This window comes from Phodopus roborovskii, unplaced genomic scaffold (genome assembly GCF_943737965.1).
Source record: "Phodopus roborovskii unplaced genomic scaffold, PHOROB, whole genome shotgun sequence".
Taxonomy (NCBI): domain Eukaryota; kingdom Metazoa; phylum Chordata; class Mammalia; order Rodentia; family Cricetidae; genus Phodopus; species Phodopus roborovskii.
Window position 1 is genome coordinate 17,958,552 of NW_026126409.1, and position 14,403 is coordinate 17,972,954.

At 43.4% G+C, this 14,403-nt stretch overlaps 1 protein-coding gene across 1 annotated transcript in view; it reads right to left on the minus strand.

The window, feature by feature from the left end:
* The window catches only part of Atp7b (ATPase copper transporting beta), a 49,317-nt gene that overhangs the window by 13,310 nt on the left and 21,604 nt on the right, over positions 1-14,403 (minus strand). The window contains exons 5-12 of the mRNA XM_051182109.1: positions 8,452-8,613; positions 6,306-6,382; positions 4,685-4,859; positions 3,126-3,359; positions 2,384-2,475; positions 1,341-1,468; positions 1,070-1,224; positions 517-651 (exon numbers count right to left, since the gene is read on the minus strand). Coding sequence (XP_051038066.1) covers positions 517-651; positions 1,070-1,224; positions 1,341-1,468; positions 2,384-2,475; positions 3,126-3,359; positions 4,685-4,859; positions 6,306-6,382; positions 8,452-8,613 — 1,158 coding nt within the window. The remainder of the gene's footprint in view (positions 1-516; positions 652-1,069; positions 1,225-1,340; positions 1,469-2,383; positions 2,476-3,125; positions 3,360-4,684; positions 4,860-6,305; positions 6,383-8,451; positions 8,614-14,403) is intronic.

Sequence of the window (14,403 nt, forward strand, 5' to 3'; positions counted from 1 at the left end):
CAGGATATTGAAATGGGTATTAGTGGATATATGTATCAAAAGTTACCTTTCCCCCTAAGATCTAGCATAGTATTGTACCATCAAAATTGTGCTCTATTTTCTACAATGTATGTCTTATAAACTCAGTAACAGCCAACAAATTGCGTATTATAAATCCTTGAAGCATCCCAACTGGGAGCCAAATGATGTCATGAGAATTATCTCGGAGTAGAAAACAAAGGGCATTTGTGCATGTGGGTATCAATGCCAATGACGGAACCCAGGGCCTTGCACATGCTAGGTGAGTTCTCTGCTGCTGAGCCATATTCCTGACCTTCAGAGAGCATCTTCAATAAGGACCTTTACAAGTAGACTCATTACCCTACTATGACTTACATTTTGCTTCCACAAAGTGAAAGAAGTAAATAAAATATAATGGCCAATGAAGCTCAGTGAATCCAAGATACAAAGACTAGGATTAGAGGCAAGAAGTTACATAAAGCATGACAACCACACTGTCCAAGGCATCCAACTTACAGGGAAGTATTTCTGAACAACACCAAAATCAACAAAACCGATGACAATCCATACCACCAATGTTAATGTTGAAATGATGATGATAAATGGAACAAAATATCCACTAAACCGGTCAGCCAGCTGCTGAATGGGTGCCTATGAAAATAAAGCATCAAGACCACAGGAAGTTACAACCTACAAAGACAGACAGGAGGAGTAAGGTTTGGGTCCAAGCTCCCTCCGTTACTATGTTTAGGAATCAATTTCTACTCGATAATCGGTGCTATGAAGCTTTGCAATCATCCCTCACATTTCTTTCGTCTCGAGGCAGGGTGTAATGTAGCCCAGGTAGTCTGAAACTGGCCGAAGCCAAGGATAAGCTTCCATCTTCCACCTCTGGACGAGTTAGGGATATAAAGTCTGTGTGGCCCCACCACTCCATTTCAGTTAGTGCTGGAGACTGGATCCAGGGCCTCTGCTATGCTAGGCTGGTGGTCTACCCACTGAGCTAAATCCCACTGAGATCATTTCTCAAAGGAAGGATTTCCTTGAATGTTTTAAGTCTCATCATTACCTTTGACATCTGGGCCTCTTCCACCAATTTCACAATCTGAGCCAAAGTGGTATCATTGCCCACATGGGTAGCTTTAATGAGCACAGAGCCATGAGCATTTATAGAACCAGCAATCACTATGCTCCCAGGTTTCTTAGTGACAGGCATGGCCTCTCCTAGAGGAGAAAAGACAGACATCAACCAGTCACTTAGCCCACTCAACATCACATGGGCCAGTGACTACCATGACACGTGACACTCACTGAAGGGAACATAAAACAAGCCACCTAACCTGTGATGAGGGACTCATCTGCCATGGTATTGCCTTCCAAGACTTTCCCGTCCACTGGGAACTTGCCCCCAGGGACAACCTTGATGATATCACCTCGTTGCACCAGCTCCATGGGCACTTGCTCCTCTCTGCAACAGAAGACACCCAGGTAACATCCTCCTGGCCTATAATCAGACCAGTTCCTAGGCTGATTACTGGACCTTTTACAGCTAGTCCTATGTATGTGAGAGGTCTAAATTATCAGACAAAACCAATCTTGCATCAAAAATATTCAGTAAAGGGATGGGATATAGCTTTGTGGTTCAGCACTTGCTTAGCATGTAAGAGGCCCTAGGTCCCATCCCCAGTAAAACTCTCTCTCTCTCTCTCTCTCTCTCTCTCACACACACACACACACACACACACACACACACACACACACACACGGGGGGGGGGGGGTGATAAATCTGTCTGTACTGGACATACACATATTTTTGAATTAGTGTTCTCTAAACAACACAGTATAAACCCTATTTACATATAATTGCATTATAAATGTATCTTAATTATTCTAAATACGATTTAAAGTATATGGGGAATATGAAATTCTATGCTAATACACTTCCACTTCAGAAGAGGGGCTTGAGCATGGGATGACTTGGTATCTGAGGATCCTAGAACCAAGTTTCATGGATGCCAGGGGGTGGTTATACTTGCTGCACATTGAGTAATAGAAAGGGGCTGAGCTTGAGAGGGGATTGCCCAGCTGACACCAGAGTTCCACTGTCATGCTAAGGGCTGGAGACTTTACCCTAAGAAAGCAGAGAGTTGCTGAAGGATTCCACTACACAGCGGGACAGACAGACTGCTACATTATAGACCTTTAGAAAGGTCACCAGTCTGAATGTGGAGAAGCACTAGAAGCCAATGCAGACATAGGGTGGTGCCTCAGGGTAATGACTATGGTGGCCTGAACAACATCATTAGCTACAGGATGGACACTTGTTGTGAACTATGTAGATGATGTCAAAGGATCTCAAGATCTACTGAAGGGCACAACCCACCTGAGGATTAAGTTGTCCATACCAAGGGTCACAACTGTGGCTTCTGTGGCTTGGAGTGACATGAGTTTTGCAAGGGCTTCCGAAGTTTTGCTCTAGGAAAGAACCAGAATATAAAAATGAGAGCTGACTGTCCAAATCCAGGCTGACACGCACAAGCATGGGGTCAAAGGTGGCTGGAGCAAAACACATGGTCACACCACCAACCGCTAAGGCAGCCATGCATGTCAGCACCACAAGGAAAGCCCGGGGCCAGCGCTGCCTAAGCAGATCTTGAAATTCCATTTCAGACAAGAACAATTCCAATCCGCCCAATGGACATTGCCTTTCACCCTCAATATCATTTCCTTACTCCCTCTTTTACAGGCTCCATGCCAATGCTGGGCTCAGTGCAGAGTGTTACTCATCACCCAAGCCTGAAGTGGAGATGTGAGATTCTACACTAACTACAATCCATTAGGCACTAAGAGACCATGTGAGCTCTGGCATAAAGTTCAGAGTCTGTTCCTCTGCACAATTACTCAAACAAAGGTTTTACTAATTAGCCAGATTAGCTGGGATTTCAGAAGGAACAACCAACTAGGAGATTAGTGACTGCAGCCCCTAATTACATGTGGGTTCAGATTCCCGTCATTCTCTATAGCGGTATGTAATTAGTGGTTCTCAACATATGCTGCCAATGGGCCTAGACTCAGATTACCCAAAGGAATGGTTCTTTGCTTAACCTGTAGCTAGCTGTGGCTACCTTTGCCACGTGCTCCAGCCACCGCCCAAGGGCGATGAACACGAAGAGCATGGGGGGTGTATCGAAGAATGTCACGGGGCTCTTCTCAGCCTTCTCAGCCACTGCAACCACCAGGATGACGAGGGAGTAGGCATAGGCAATGGTTGTGGCCAGTACGATGAGCACATCCATGTTGGCTGACTTGTGTCTCAAAGACTTGTAGGCTTGAACATAGAAGTACCACCCACCCAGGAACTGAAAGACAGGGAGGGCAAGGGTTAGACTAGGAGGAGGAGGTCCAGGAGCCCTCAGGATGATGATTCTAGGTTCATGTGCGTATCTGACATCACCCTGTTCTTGGCAATTATTTGATACTGATGACACACTCTGCCTCAGCCTCCAGGGAAGCATACTTTCTGATCAGAGTAGTGCTGGCCACAGAAGTAGATAAGCAAGAATATGAGACCTTTAAAATGCAGGCAGCCATGCAAATGTCCACAATAAAAGAATGGTAACAATGATGATGCTGGCTCATTTCTACTGTAAATGGTCTCTAGAGAGAAGGTAAACCAATGGCATATATCTATGATTGAAATAAAAGAGCCAGCATTATTATGTCTAACACAATCCCCACTTCCATTAACAAACATCTGTGCCTATGTAGAGGAACATGCATCCATACACATAAACACACACACACACACACACACACACTTGCTCTATTTATGAGATAGGAGAGATATATGTCTAACTTCTGAAGATACAGCAGCAATACTAGAGAACAGGACTGGGCCAGAGGAGGGTGTATTTTGTCAGAATACGGTTCCCTTTGCTTTCATATTGCTGAAATTACTTACAAAGCTGGTTTGCCATTAAAAGAAAATACAGGAAAGTAATTTAGCCTACAATTGGTTACCCCTAAATAGTTCCAGTTTTATATGCCAAAATGTACACGTGCAGGCATTCTCTTTGCATCAATATGCCTGCATGCACAGCAGACATTCTGCAAAGCCTGCCCAAGTTAAATGATAATTTTACCCAAAGGTGAAGACCATGGCTTTGCCTTTCAGGATAAACCATTCAAGGGAAGCATGAGTCCCAGGGAAATTCATCTAATAATACTAACAACAAAGGTAAACTAAATTAAATAATAAGCAAATCAGGGAGATGGGGACGAGATGTGACTGAGCAATGGCATACTTGCCTGGCATGTATGAGGTTCTGAGTCTTGTCACCAGTAATACACACACACACACACACCAAGAACAGACAAGCTCACTAAGTTTACAAGGAGAGGGTAGTTGTTCTGATAAGTTTCAATCACTTGCAATTATGTGTGAAGTTGACAGTGAGACCAGATCTTTCTTGGTTTCCACGTTTGCAGCCCCCTCTACACTGCCCTCCCTCCCGGTCATAAGACAGAAATAACAGTAGCAGCTACCCAGAGGTAAGGCAGCAAAATTGCAATGAAGTACAACTGGGACCAAGCTAAAGGGCTGTTGACACACTTGAAGAGCAGAGATCCTCTAGTATTGCCTGGGCACAAAGGGCAGAGGTTTGCCCAGCTTTCCAACACATACTTGCACAAAGGTACACAGAATGAAGAAGATGAGATTTAGAACGGACAGTCCTGGAATGATGTTATGGTCGAGCACCATCGGCTCATGGGGCTTATTGCTGGGGATTAACATGTAGATCATCAAGCCCATGACAGGGATGCCAAACACCAGGCTACACAGGAAAGACTTTTTCCACCTAGAAGGCAAAATCAGCAACATAGACACATCAGAACCACTTGGCACTGGGATCAGGGTGGATTTAAGATGGACTGAAACAAAAGTGAGGCTCACCCCTGATACGGTTATCAATCTAAAGGGATAGGCACCGCTATAAAGATGTTTGGGCTTAGCTCTGCCTTTTTATAAGATAGTACTTGACCACCAATTTATAGGAGCAGCAGTGGAGGAAGATGAGAACTGGCTCCAAAGGCTACCACTCCTAGCCTACAGCAGCCTAGAGTTCTCCCTGTTGTCTTACACAGATTCCCCTCAAAGCAAGAAATGGATGGGAACAGTTTCATTAGTATAAGCTTATTTACACAATTTTTAAACAACTATTTAAAATAAGAGTATATGATTAGTGTAGCTGTCAATAAACACAAAAGCTTAGGACCAAGGGTGGCTTCATGTGAGCTACCACATGCGTGATATTCCAAACAGGAATTCACTGGAGGTACTTTTAAGTTCTGTACCCTAGTGCAGACCGTGCATGCTCAGGCTGCTGTCTAAGGCTATCCAAGAGGCAGACCCACTAGCCTCCCAAACACTCACCTGACAGTCCCCTGCACCTTAGGCAAGCCAACTGGACCAAGCTGCAGGCACTCCAAAAGGCCCAGGAGGATCCTCACTCCCTGCTGATTCCTTTAGCTTAACACACTTCTCTGAGTCCCAGATCCTGGGTCTCCTGCTTCCTGGACCTTCCAGAATCTGCCTAAGCCACTGATGTCATAGTTCACTCACTCGTTCCCAACAAGACAAGAAGCCACTCTATGGCACTGCGCTATATACAACAGTAGCCTTCAAGTGTGTTAGAAGACTATGTGACCATCTGGAACTACGAATTAACCTATATTTATATCCTAGGCCATCCCACCCCCACCCCCACCCCCATTTTGTATTAGAGATTCTGGGGCCTTGTGCATGCTAATCATACATTCTCTCTCTGAGCTAAGCATCTTTCCCTGAACTGGCTGTTTCTTTTCCACTTAGTTCTAGAACTCATGCAAAGCAAGTGTAAATAGAATGTAAAAGAAAAAGCCAACCTTCCCCTCCCTCTATCCCAGCTGAGCCGCATACAGCATGTCAGCGACAAGTGACTATTTTATTTAAATTAATGAAACCAAATAAATAAATGTAAAAACCTCAGTTCTATACTCATTCTAGTGCATTTAAAGTGCACTACCAAGCTGAGCAGTACAGGCACAGCTGCTGCCAACATCCAGAAACTTCTACAAATGGCATAGTCCCAGCTGATGGCATCCCAAGAATAAAAAGGCAATGAGCACAGGTGGAAGCCTACACAGGAGCCTGGGGTGGCTGAAGCATAGCCAAGCATGATGACATCTCCATGAGGCAGAGTCAGTGGGCAGGGGAAGATGGAGACTTAGGCAGTGCTACCATTAACCCTCTGTCTTCTACCTACTGTTTTATTTCCATCTTGTGGTCCAAGTGATGAGCGCTGAGATTTCTCTGGGCCAGGGAAGCATGGAACCCGATTTCCTTGTGATTAAAAGAGTCAAGTGAAGAACAAGGGGAAAAGTACTGTTAAAATACAAACACGTGGAAAGCATTTCCAGCATTGGAAATTAAAATCTCCAAGTCCCTCTGGTGACCAAAGGTTTTCTCTCATGACTCATTTCCTCTTAGTCCCAAATGGCTGTCAAACCCTGTTCAGAGGTTCAGCACTCTGTATGCTGAGAGACTGTACCACCCTGTGAACATGGCACTTGAAAGGCCATTCCTCTCCCTAGTCTAAGTAAAGGCAGATGGTATTGTCACACTAACTTCACAGGTCCCAAAGCCAACCAGGGTTGACTTCAAAGATAAAACTTGAGATAGAGTTCCAGATGCCGTGTGGGCTGGTACTTCACCCATGCATGAGAAGGTGAGGACCGGAGAGAACAAGTATGCTAAAGTACTGGGTGTAGAGTGTAGGTCTCCAGGTTTCAGGCCAAGCAACTCCCCACTGTGTTCAGGGCCTCTCCACTTGACGAGTGGCTTTCTCCATGTCCTGACAGAGTGTGCCTCAACCCTGTACTTTCTCATGCCCTGCTGCCACCACCTTCATCTCATCATTACATCTCTGCTTCTCCTTGTGAATACACACAGGGAAAGCTGCCAGGCAGGAGATGTCTAGTTAGTCAGTGTAACAGAGAGGGCCCAGAGTGCTGGTGCTGAGCTCCTCCAAAAGGAAATGTCACGGGAGAAGGGCAAGTGAGCCAATACAAGACAAATTCTCCCATAATTTGTATATCAGGGAAAGCTGCCCCGGAGGCACAAGCCTAGAAGCCAGGAAATACTCCGATATTTCTCCATTAAGGACTGAGGTCCAGGAAGCTGTGCCAAATCACTGAGCAGGATGGAGGCAGCTAAGGGATTGACTGATTAGAAGTCAATAGTGGAAGTGAGCCTCATTTGAAGACTCCACTGAAAACTCCCCTTCTTGTTTATAGCATCATGGTGAGTCCTTAGCCCTACGAGTGATATGGGCCACCCTTCTCAGATTTAGGGTTCAGTAGAATGAGACCTGAGCTGGGAGTGCCATCTTGCCTCTTGTGAGCTGGGTATTTATGAGCAAGACCTTAACTCCTCTGAGGCTCTACTGCCATTTAGTGATCCAGCCGTGAAGTTAGTCAGCCTGCTTGTATAAAACAGCAGCAATGTATCCACATCCAAAAGCTCCGCCGGGCCACACAACAAACATCTACGCACACATGCCTGAGGAGAACACATTAAGGACAACATGGCATTAAGCCTGGTGTAAAGTTTCAATTCATAAGCAGTCGGGTTCACTAAGTAATTAAACCTCACCCATGGTTGCTACAGATTAATCTTACTTGGTTTGGGCTGTCTTAACCCATTCCCACCACCATGGAAGGTTAATCTCTCAAGGTCTGGTATGATACCAACATGAAGAAGGAAATGGGGGGAGAGGTCTGTGGACAGACAGAAAGAGCAGGAGGAGGGGATAGTCATGGCCCCTCTTTTTCCTAATGCAAAGATAACAGAATTCCCCTACAAGCCTAGCAGGGAGGTGAGTGTGGAATTACCTGTCTAGTGCACACATCTGGCACAGACAGAAATAATATTTGTAAATGGTGATTGTGCAGATTAATGCTTCACACCAGGTATCTTGTCAAGACTGATGATTCTCAGGAAATATTTAAAACTAAAATTATCATCTCTTCCATTTCACCCCTTTCTTTAAAAAAAAAAAAAACAAACAAAAAAAAACATTGTATAAGTGACTGTATATACATACATGGAAGTCTGGGAGTCTGGGATGACAGCTTTGGGGAGTCAGTTTTTGTAGACCATGCATTGTCAGGCTTGTACAGCAAGCACTTTCCCCTGCTGAGCCCCCAGCCAGTCCTGCCTCATCTTTTTCTTACCTATTACCGACACTGCTTGGGAAACCTGCTAACCTTCTTCAATTAATTAAGCGACCTTACTACTCTTTGGAAAAGTCAATAGCTTTTTGATGACTTTTTAATTCAGCTTGACTTTCTTCAACTATTATGTATTGTTCCTTTTTAAAAGTTGATACAAAGTTTTCAGGAATTAACTACCTCAATAATCTTGATGATATCCCGTGGGCCAATGATTTCAGGATCAAACTTCAAGTGCGCTTTGCTGGTGGCGAGGGCCACAGAGGCATAGGTGATGCCATTTGTTTTTGTGAGCTTGGACTCGATGTTGTGAACACAGGAAGCACAGGTCATCCCTGTGATCTGCAAGACAGGAGGACAAAAATCCCAGGACTGAGAGGAGCCTCTCCAATGTACCTCAGGGACATGAGTGACAGGCAGTTACTTCCTCCTCCGCAATTTCTCCCCAAGACACTGGACTCTTGCTCCTAAATCCATGTACAATATTCTATCCCATCAGCGTCCCAGTGGCTTCTAGGGCTTTCCTCCAGGCCCGGAATAGGCAATGGCAGTCATTTAGCCAATGGCTGCAGACCAAGGTTTGGCTTTTGGCTCTGAAAGAACCGAGTTTTTGGAAAACACTCTCCATTATGTTTTCTCACCAGCAACACTACAGCAATCACTGCATATCAAGTTCTTGGAAGTGCACCCTTGCAAAATCTTTGGGACTCTTCAAGTGTCATTAGTATCTGGTCTGCGGTCTTTATCTGGACCTTCTGCCCCAGTGCCCTGCTGGCTCCAGTGGAGTTAATGTCAGTGCCACCATTATCAAGAGAACAGGATTTTAAAAGTGACTGATAAGAGCTGCTCCTAAAACATGGAGAAGGTGTTGACAGGTGATGATAAGGCTAACAATAGAGGGGTGTAAGGAGTATGGTTTTTCCGCCCGCCACCGCTGGTCTTGTCCTGCCGCCGCGCCAGCCCCAAATAATACACAGAGACTCTGTATTTGATACAATACTGTTGGCCCGGTTACTTGTTTCTTATCGGCTAGCTCTGCCTTTAATTATTAACCCATTTCTGCTGATCTATGTATTTCTCTTACCAGGGAGCCAGTGGCATACTGCTTTCTTCAGACTCTCCATCTTGACTCCTCCTTCCTACTTCCTATTTCCTCCTTGTCTCCTAGTCCCTCCTATCTTCCTTTTCTATTGGCCAACAGTGCTTTATTATTAACCAGTATGAGAAACATATACAGAATGACATCTCCCATCAGAGGGGGAAAAATTAATAAATAAATGAGCAAAGGGACAGCACCAGCACAGCATAGGGTGTTCAGGCAGCCATCAGCAACCAGGCCTGGCAGGGCCCTGGGAACACAAAGAGGAGGAGGAAAGCCTGAAGCACTGGTTGGATCCATGGCATGAAGGCATGAAGGCCTGTGTGCACTCAACTGAGAAGTGTTGCTGAGCTGGCAGCTGCTGCAAAGCTATTGGAAGGGTGATGAACATCAAGACATGGGATTAAAACTGCACTTCAAAGTGTGCGGTGGAACTCTAGAACAAATGCCCTATGATCCATGAGAGATCCATCTTGAATTAGGGAGCAAGAAGGGAATTCACCTGTTACCGACACATTGGGCTTTCAGCTCGGCATGGTACCCAAGAGCAAGGCAAGAGTGGGAGGGCCACCCGGCAGAAGCTCACAGTGTTGCAGTAACAGACACTTACAAGTTGACAGATACTTCAGTAGAATACCTAAGTTCTCTTTCATCCTTGCACTCATAATTTTATCACACACTTACAACATGCTAGGTTCTACCATAGACACTATAATGCTCTCATCAGGCCTAAGAAGGAGGCCTCTAACCTAAACTGCTGACTGGCTTACTAACTTGTGCATCCTCTCACACCAGTGAGGGGCAGAGCTGAAGCCTAAACCCTGAAAACCTGGCTCCTATGTGTACTCTGAGAACCTGAGGTCTACACAGTGAGCCAAGTTGTTGGAGACCAGACTAGCAAATGTCCCTGCAGCAACAGGGCAAGGATTTTAACTATGGCGCCTATGTCATACCCTTGTGTCCTGTGACCCTGAAAAAAAAAGAAAAAAAAGAAACTTAGAAAGTGTGACATACCACTGCTGGATATAAATGAGACACATCAGAGAACATAGACTACAAATTAAGTGCAAAAGTTCTAGGTTGAGGTATAATTCAGAGGCAGAGTGCATGTCTAGCCTGTGCAAACAAATACGAGACCTGGCGGCGGGCGGAAAAACCTTACTCCTTACATATGGCGCCCACGTGACTAATAAGAACTAATAAGAATTTGTTAAAATTTAACAAAAGCTTTAAAAAGGGGTTTTAGAAACAACAGAACAGAAACAAGCAAGGCTTCTTACTAACAGCATTTTTTCGGTTAGACTCTGATTTGCAAGAGACAACCAGATATTTACGCGGCTCCTTTAAGGGATGATTCCTGACTTAGCATCAGCGGCAAAAAAAAAAAAAAAAAAACCCCGCACGGCTTTTAAATAACTCTGCTAACAATTCATTGGTGTGTATGAGAGCTGGCAATGGCAGGGAGCACATCTCCAAGCCGGCAGCATGCTTGCTGGATGGCAGCGCAGACCAAGGTAGTGAGGACAGCTTTTACTGCTGGCGGTAAAAGTACCTGCTGCCATCTTTGGTAAACTGCGGCAGAAACAACCATGACTTTCATTTTAGCAATGTTGTTGTTTATCTGATAAAAGATAAAGATTTACATTAAAGACAGATTCATATTAAGAAAAACCTCTAAAGGTTTACAGTATGTTTTAAAATATACGTAGGCTTGGGAGAGAAAAGAAATAAAATGGTTTTAAAAATACAGGGAGGAGCTAGGTGTGGTGACACATACCTTTAATCCCAGCACTCAGGAGACAGAGGCATGCAGATCTCTGTCTTTGCAAAGTAAACCTGGTATACAGAGTTAATTCAAGGAGAGATAAGAGTTACACAGTGAAACCCTGTCTCAAAAAAAAAAAAAAAAAAAATAGAAGAAGAAAGAGAGTAATAATAATGCCATGTAAAAATGAAAAGCTCAGAGAGAATGTATACTGTATGGCATTATATTGTCTTTTTATCGTTTGACTGCTGAAGAAACAACTGTTAAAGGAAATAATGCTGGATTAATTCAATTTATATATTTTAAAAATGCTTTGACTTCAAATTTTAAGTCTAAGGACAAGTTATTGGGGAAAAGGATTTCTATTTTTGTTTCCACAGAAAATGAAAAGCTATGGATTCCTTCCAGACTAATGTAGTTTGATCAAGCCAGACCCCCCTGAAATAGAGTACCAGGTGATCCTACATTCAAAACAGCCGGACAAAGCAGCCTTGCAGACTACAGCCAGGATTTCTGTGTCTTCTTAGGGTTCCCCATAACAGCGCCCCCTATCAGCAGGAAGTAGTTTGGAAAGAACGATGCCCAAATTCCCAAATATTGTTTATAAATGTTTGTTTTCATTTAAATGGGGTTGGTTATAAGTGGTTAATGATCACAGCCAATTCTTTTTAAAGGTAAAAAGGGGATTATGGTATAGATATGAATACTTTGTTTTGGAATGGATTTTCATTTATTGATAAAATTTAAGGAAAATTTTGTGATGTGTCTATTTCTCCTCTTGTTTAGGTATTGTGTTTCTATAGCTCATTTAGAAATGTAATGTATAATTTAATACAAATTACAGATAGTTACCTATGATAGTCAAAGCTTACAGTTAAGTTAGTTATGTTTTTCAAGATACACAAAGATGTATTTGCGATAGATAGGAATTCTTCAAACCTTTCAAAGACCTACAGAATATGGCATTTAAAATGGTTTAGGGTTTTTCTTGACAGTGCAACATAAATGCTCCTGGCAACACCACCTGCATCAGAAAGGAAAATGGACCTTGAAGAAAGGAGTTACGAAGTTTGCTCCCAATATGGCAAGACTAGCCATTTGGACAAGATACTGCTCTTGTCTGGACTGTTTGACTTTATGCTGTATAAACTAGACATGCAGGACACACAGAAAGTGACTGCAAATTCAGATGGACATTGCTACAGAGTTCCTGCTTCATGGAAGAGTCTGCCAGACAGTCTGCAGGACACAGAGAAAAGTAACTGACAAACTGCCAAAACAAGAAGACAGTTTAAAGTTTCCTGCTTTGCTGAAGAGTCTGCCAGACACACTATGGCCTATGGGCTGAAAATGGAAGATTACAGAAGAACTTCAGATGACTGACAAGGCAAGATGTCTCGGTCATTTCTAGAGTTTATATATTATCCTTCTGTGGTCTTTGAAGGAGTTGAAGACAGATAGTTATGGTTATAGTTTTTCTTAGTTAGGCTTAAAGATAAGTTACATATAAGTCTTTAGACTCACAAAGATAGAATAGATGATGGGATATTTTCTTAAATCTTGCTAAATGTTAATGGACTAAATATTGTTAACTGTGATTCTTATTTAATAACTGTTATGTGATATATTTTGCTATGTTAAGGTTAAAACCCTTCTTTTTTATTTAGACAGAAAAGAGGAGATGATGGGAGATGCCATTATGTATATATGTTTCTCATACTGGTTAATGAATAAAGCACTGTTGGCCAATAGGAAAGGAAGATAGGAGGGACTAGGAGAGAAGGAGGAAAGAAGAAGTAGGAAGGAGTTAAGATGGAGAATCTGGAGAAGGCAGAACCGCCAGCCACCTCTCGCTGGTAAGACCACATGGAAATACATAGAAATGGGTTAATAATTAAGACAGAGTTAGCCGATAAGAAACTAGTACCTGGCTAACAGCATTATATCTGATACAGAGTCTCGGTGTGTTATTTGGGGCTGGCACGGCGGCAGGACAAGACCAGCGGCGGGCAGAAAAACCATACTCCTTACACACAGAAGTTCACATAAAATGTTCAACTGGGTACGGTGGCACAGTCCTTTAATCCCAGCACTCAGGAGGCAGAAGCAGGTGATCTCTGTGAGTTGAAGCCAGCCTGGTCTACAGGTCAAGTTCCAAGCCAGGCAGAACTAAATAGTGAGACCCTGTTTAAAAGGCATGAGGAATGGCTTAAGGAAAGAAGACTACAGTGAAGCATGTTGTTTAAAAGTGTTTTCACTTTTTCCAATTTCTATTCATTTATTTACTTGTGTGGTTCATGAACCTAGGAATGCACTTTCCAAGGTCCACATATGGAGGTCGAAGAATTGTGGGAGTCAGTTCTTTATTCTCACTATGTAGGTTTTGGGGATCAGATACAGGTGATAGGCTGGTAGCAAGCACACTTGCCGGCTATATGTATTTATTTTAGGTATGTGTATGTATGCCTGGTGTGCACACGAAAGTGGGAGGTGTAGTTTGACATCAGGTGTCTTCCTTGACTGTGCTCCACTTTGTTTATCAAGGCAGGTAGGTATGTCTCTGAACCCAGAACTTGCCAATTCAGCTATTCTAGTCACAGGGATAGTCTGTTTCCTTAACAGTGGCACGACAGGAAGTCCTCCAGGCCTGTCTGGCTTTGTGTTGGGGATCTGAACTCTGATCTTCAGGGTTGCAATTATTTCCTGAAGCATCTCTTGATTTAGGTTTTCTATGCAGTGTCTCAGTGGGGCCAAGGTATCTACTATGTGTGATGAATCCTACAGGATTGCATCAGGATTCCTCCCCATATTATGCTCCCTGCTGTAGCCAGTAAATATTAACTCTACCCTTTATCATACAGCCTCTGGGACCAGCACAAAGGATAGGTGCTTTAGGGAATACCACTTATCAGGAACTCAACGTACTACACGTCCTCATGTTTTTTCTTCAAACGTTTATTTACTTACCATTAATGGCAGAGACAAAATACACAAGGAAGCAAAGGCCCCACTTGCCTCAGTGAAGCAATATTACTCAATTGTGCCTGAGGGGAGGGAGTCTTTACATATCCCTTTGTTCACACAAAAGCATTTTCTTCAAATATGTTTTAAACAGAGGATACAGCAAATGCCAGAATTAGCTATGGTTTTCAATAACTTGTTGACATTCAGCTACAACAACAGATGGACAGAATTTGCCTCCTACTGTTTTAAGACTCTTGGTCACTCATCCTGTAGACATTGGTGTCTCTACAAGTCACCCCGATCT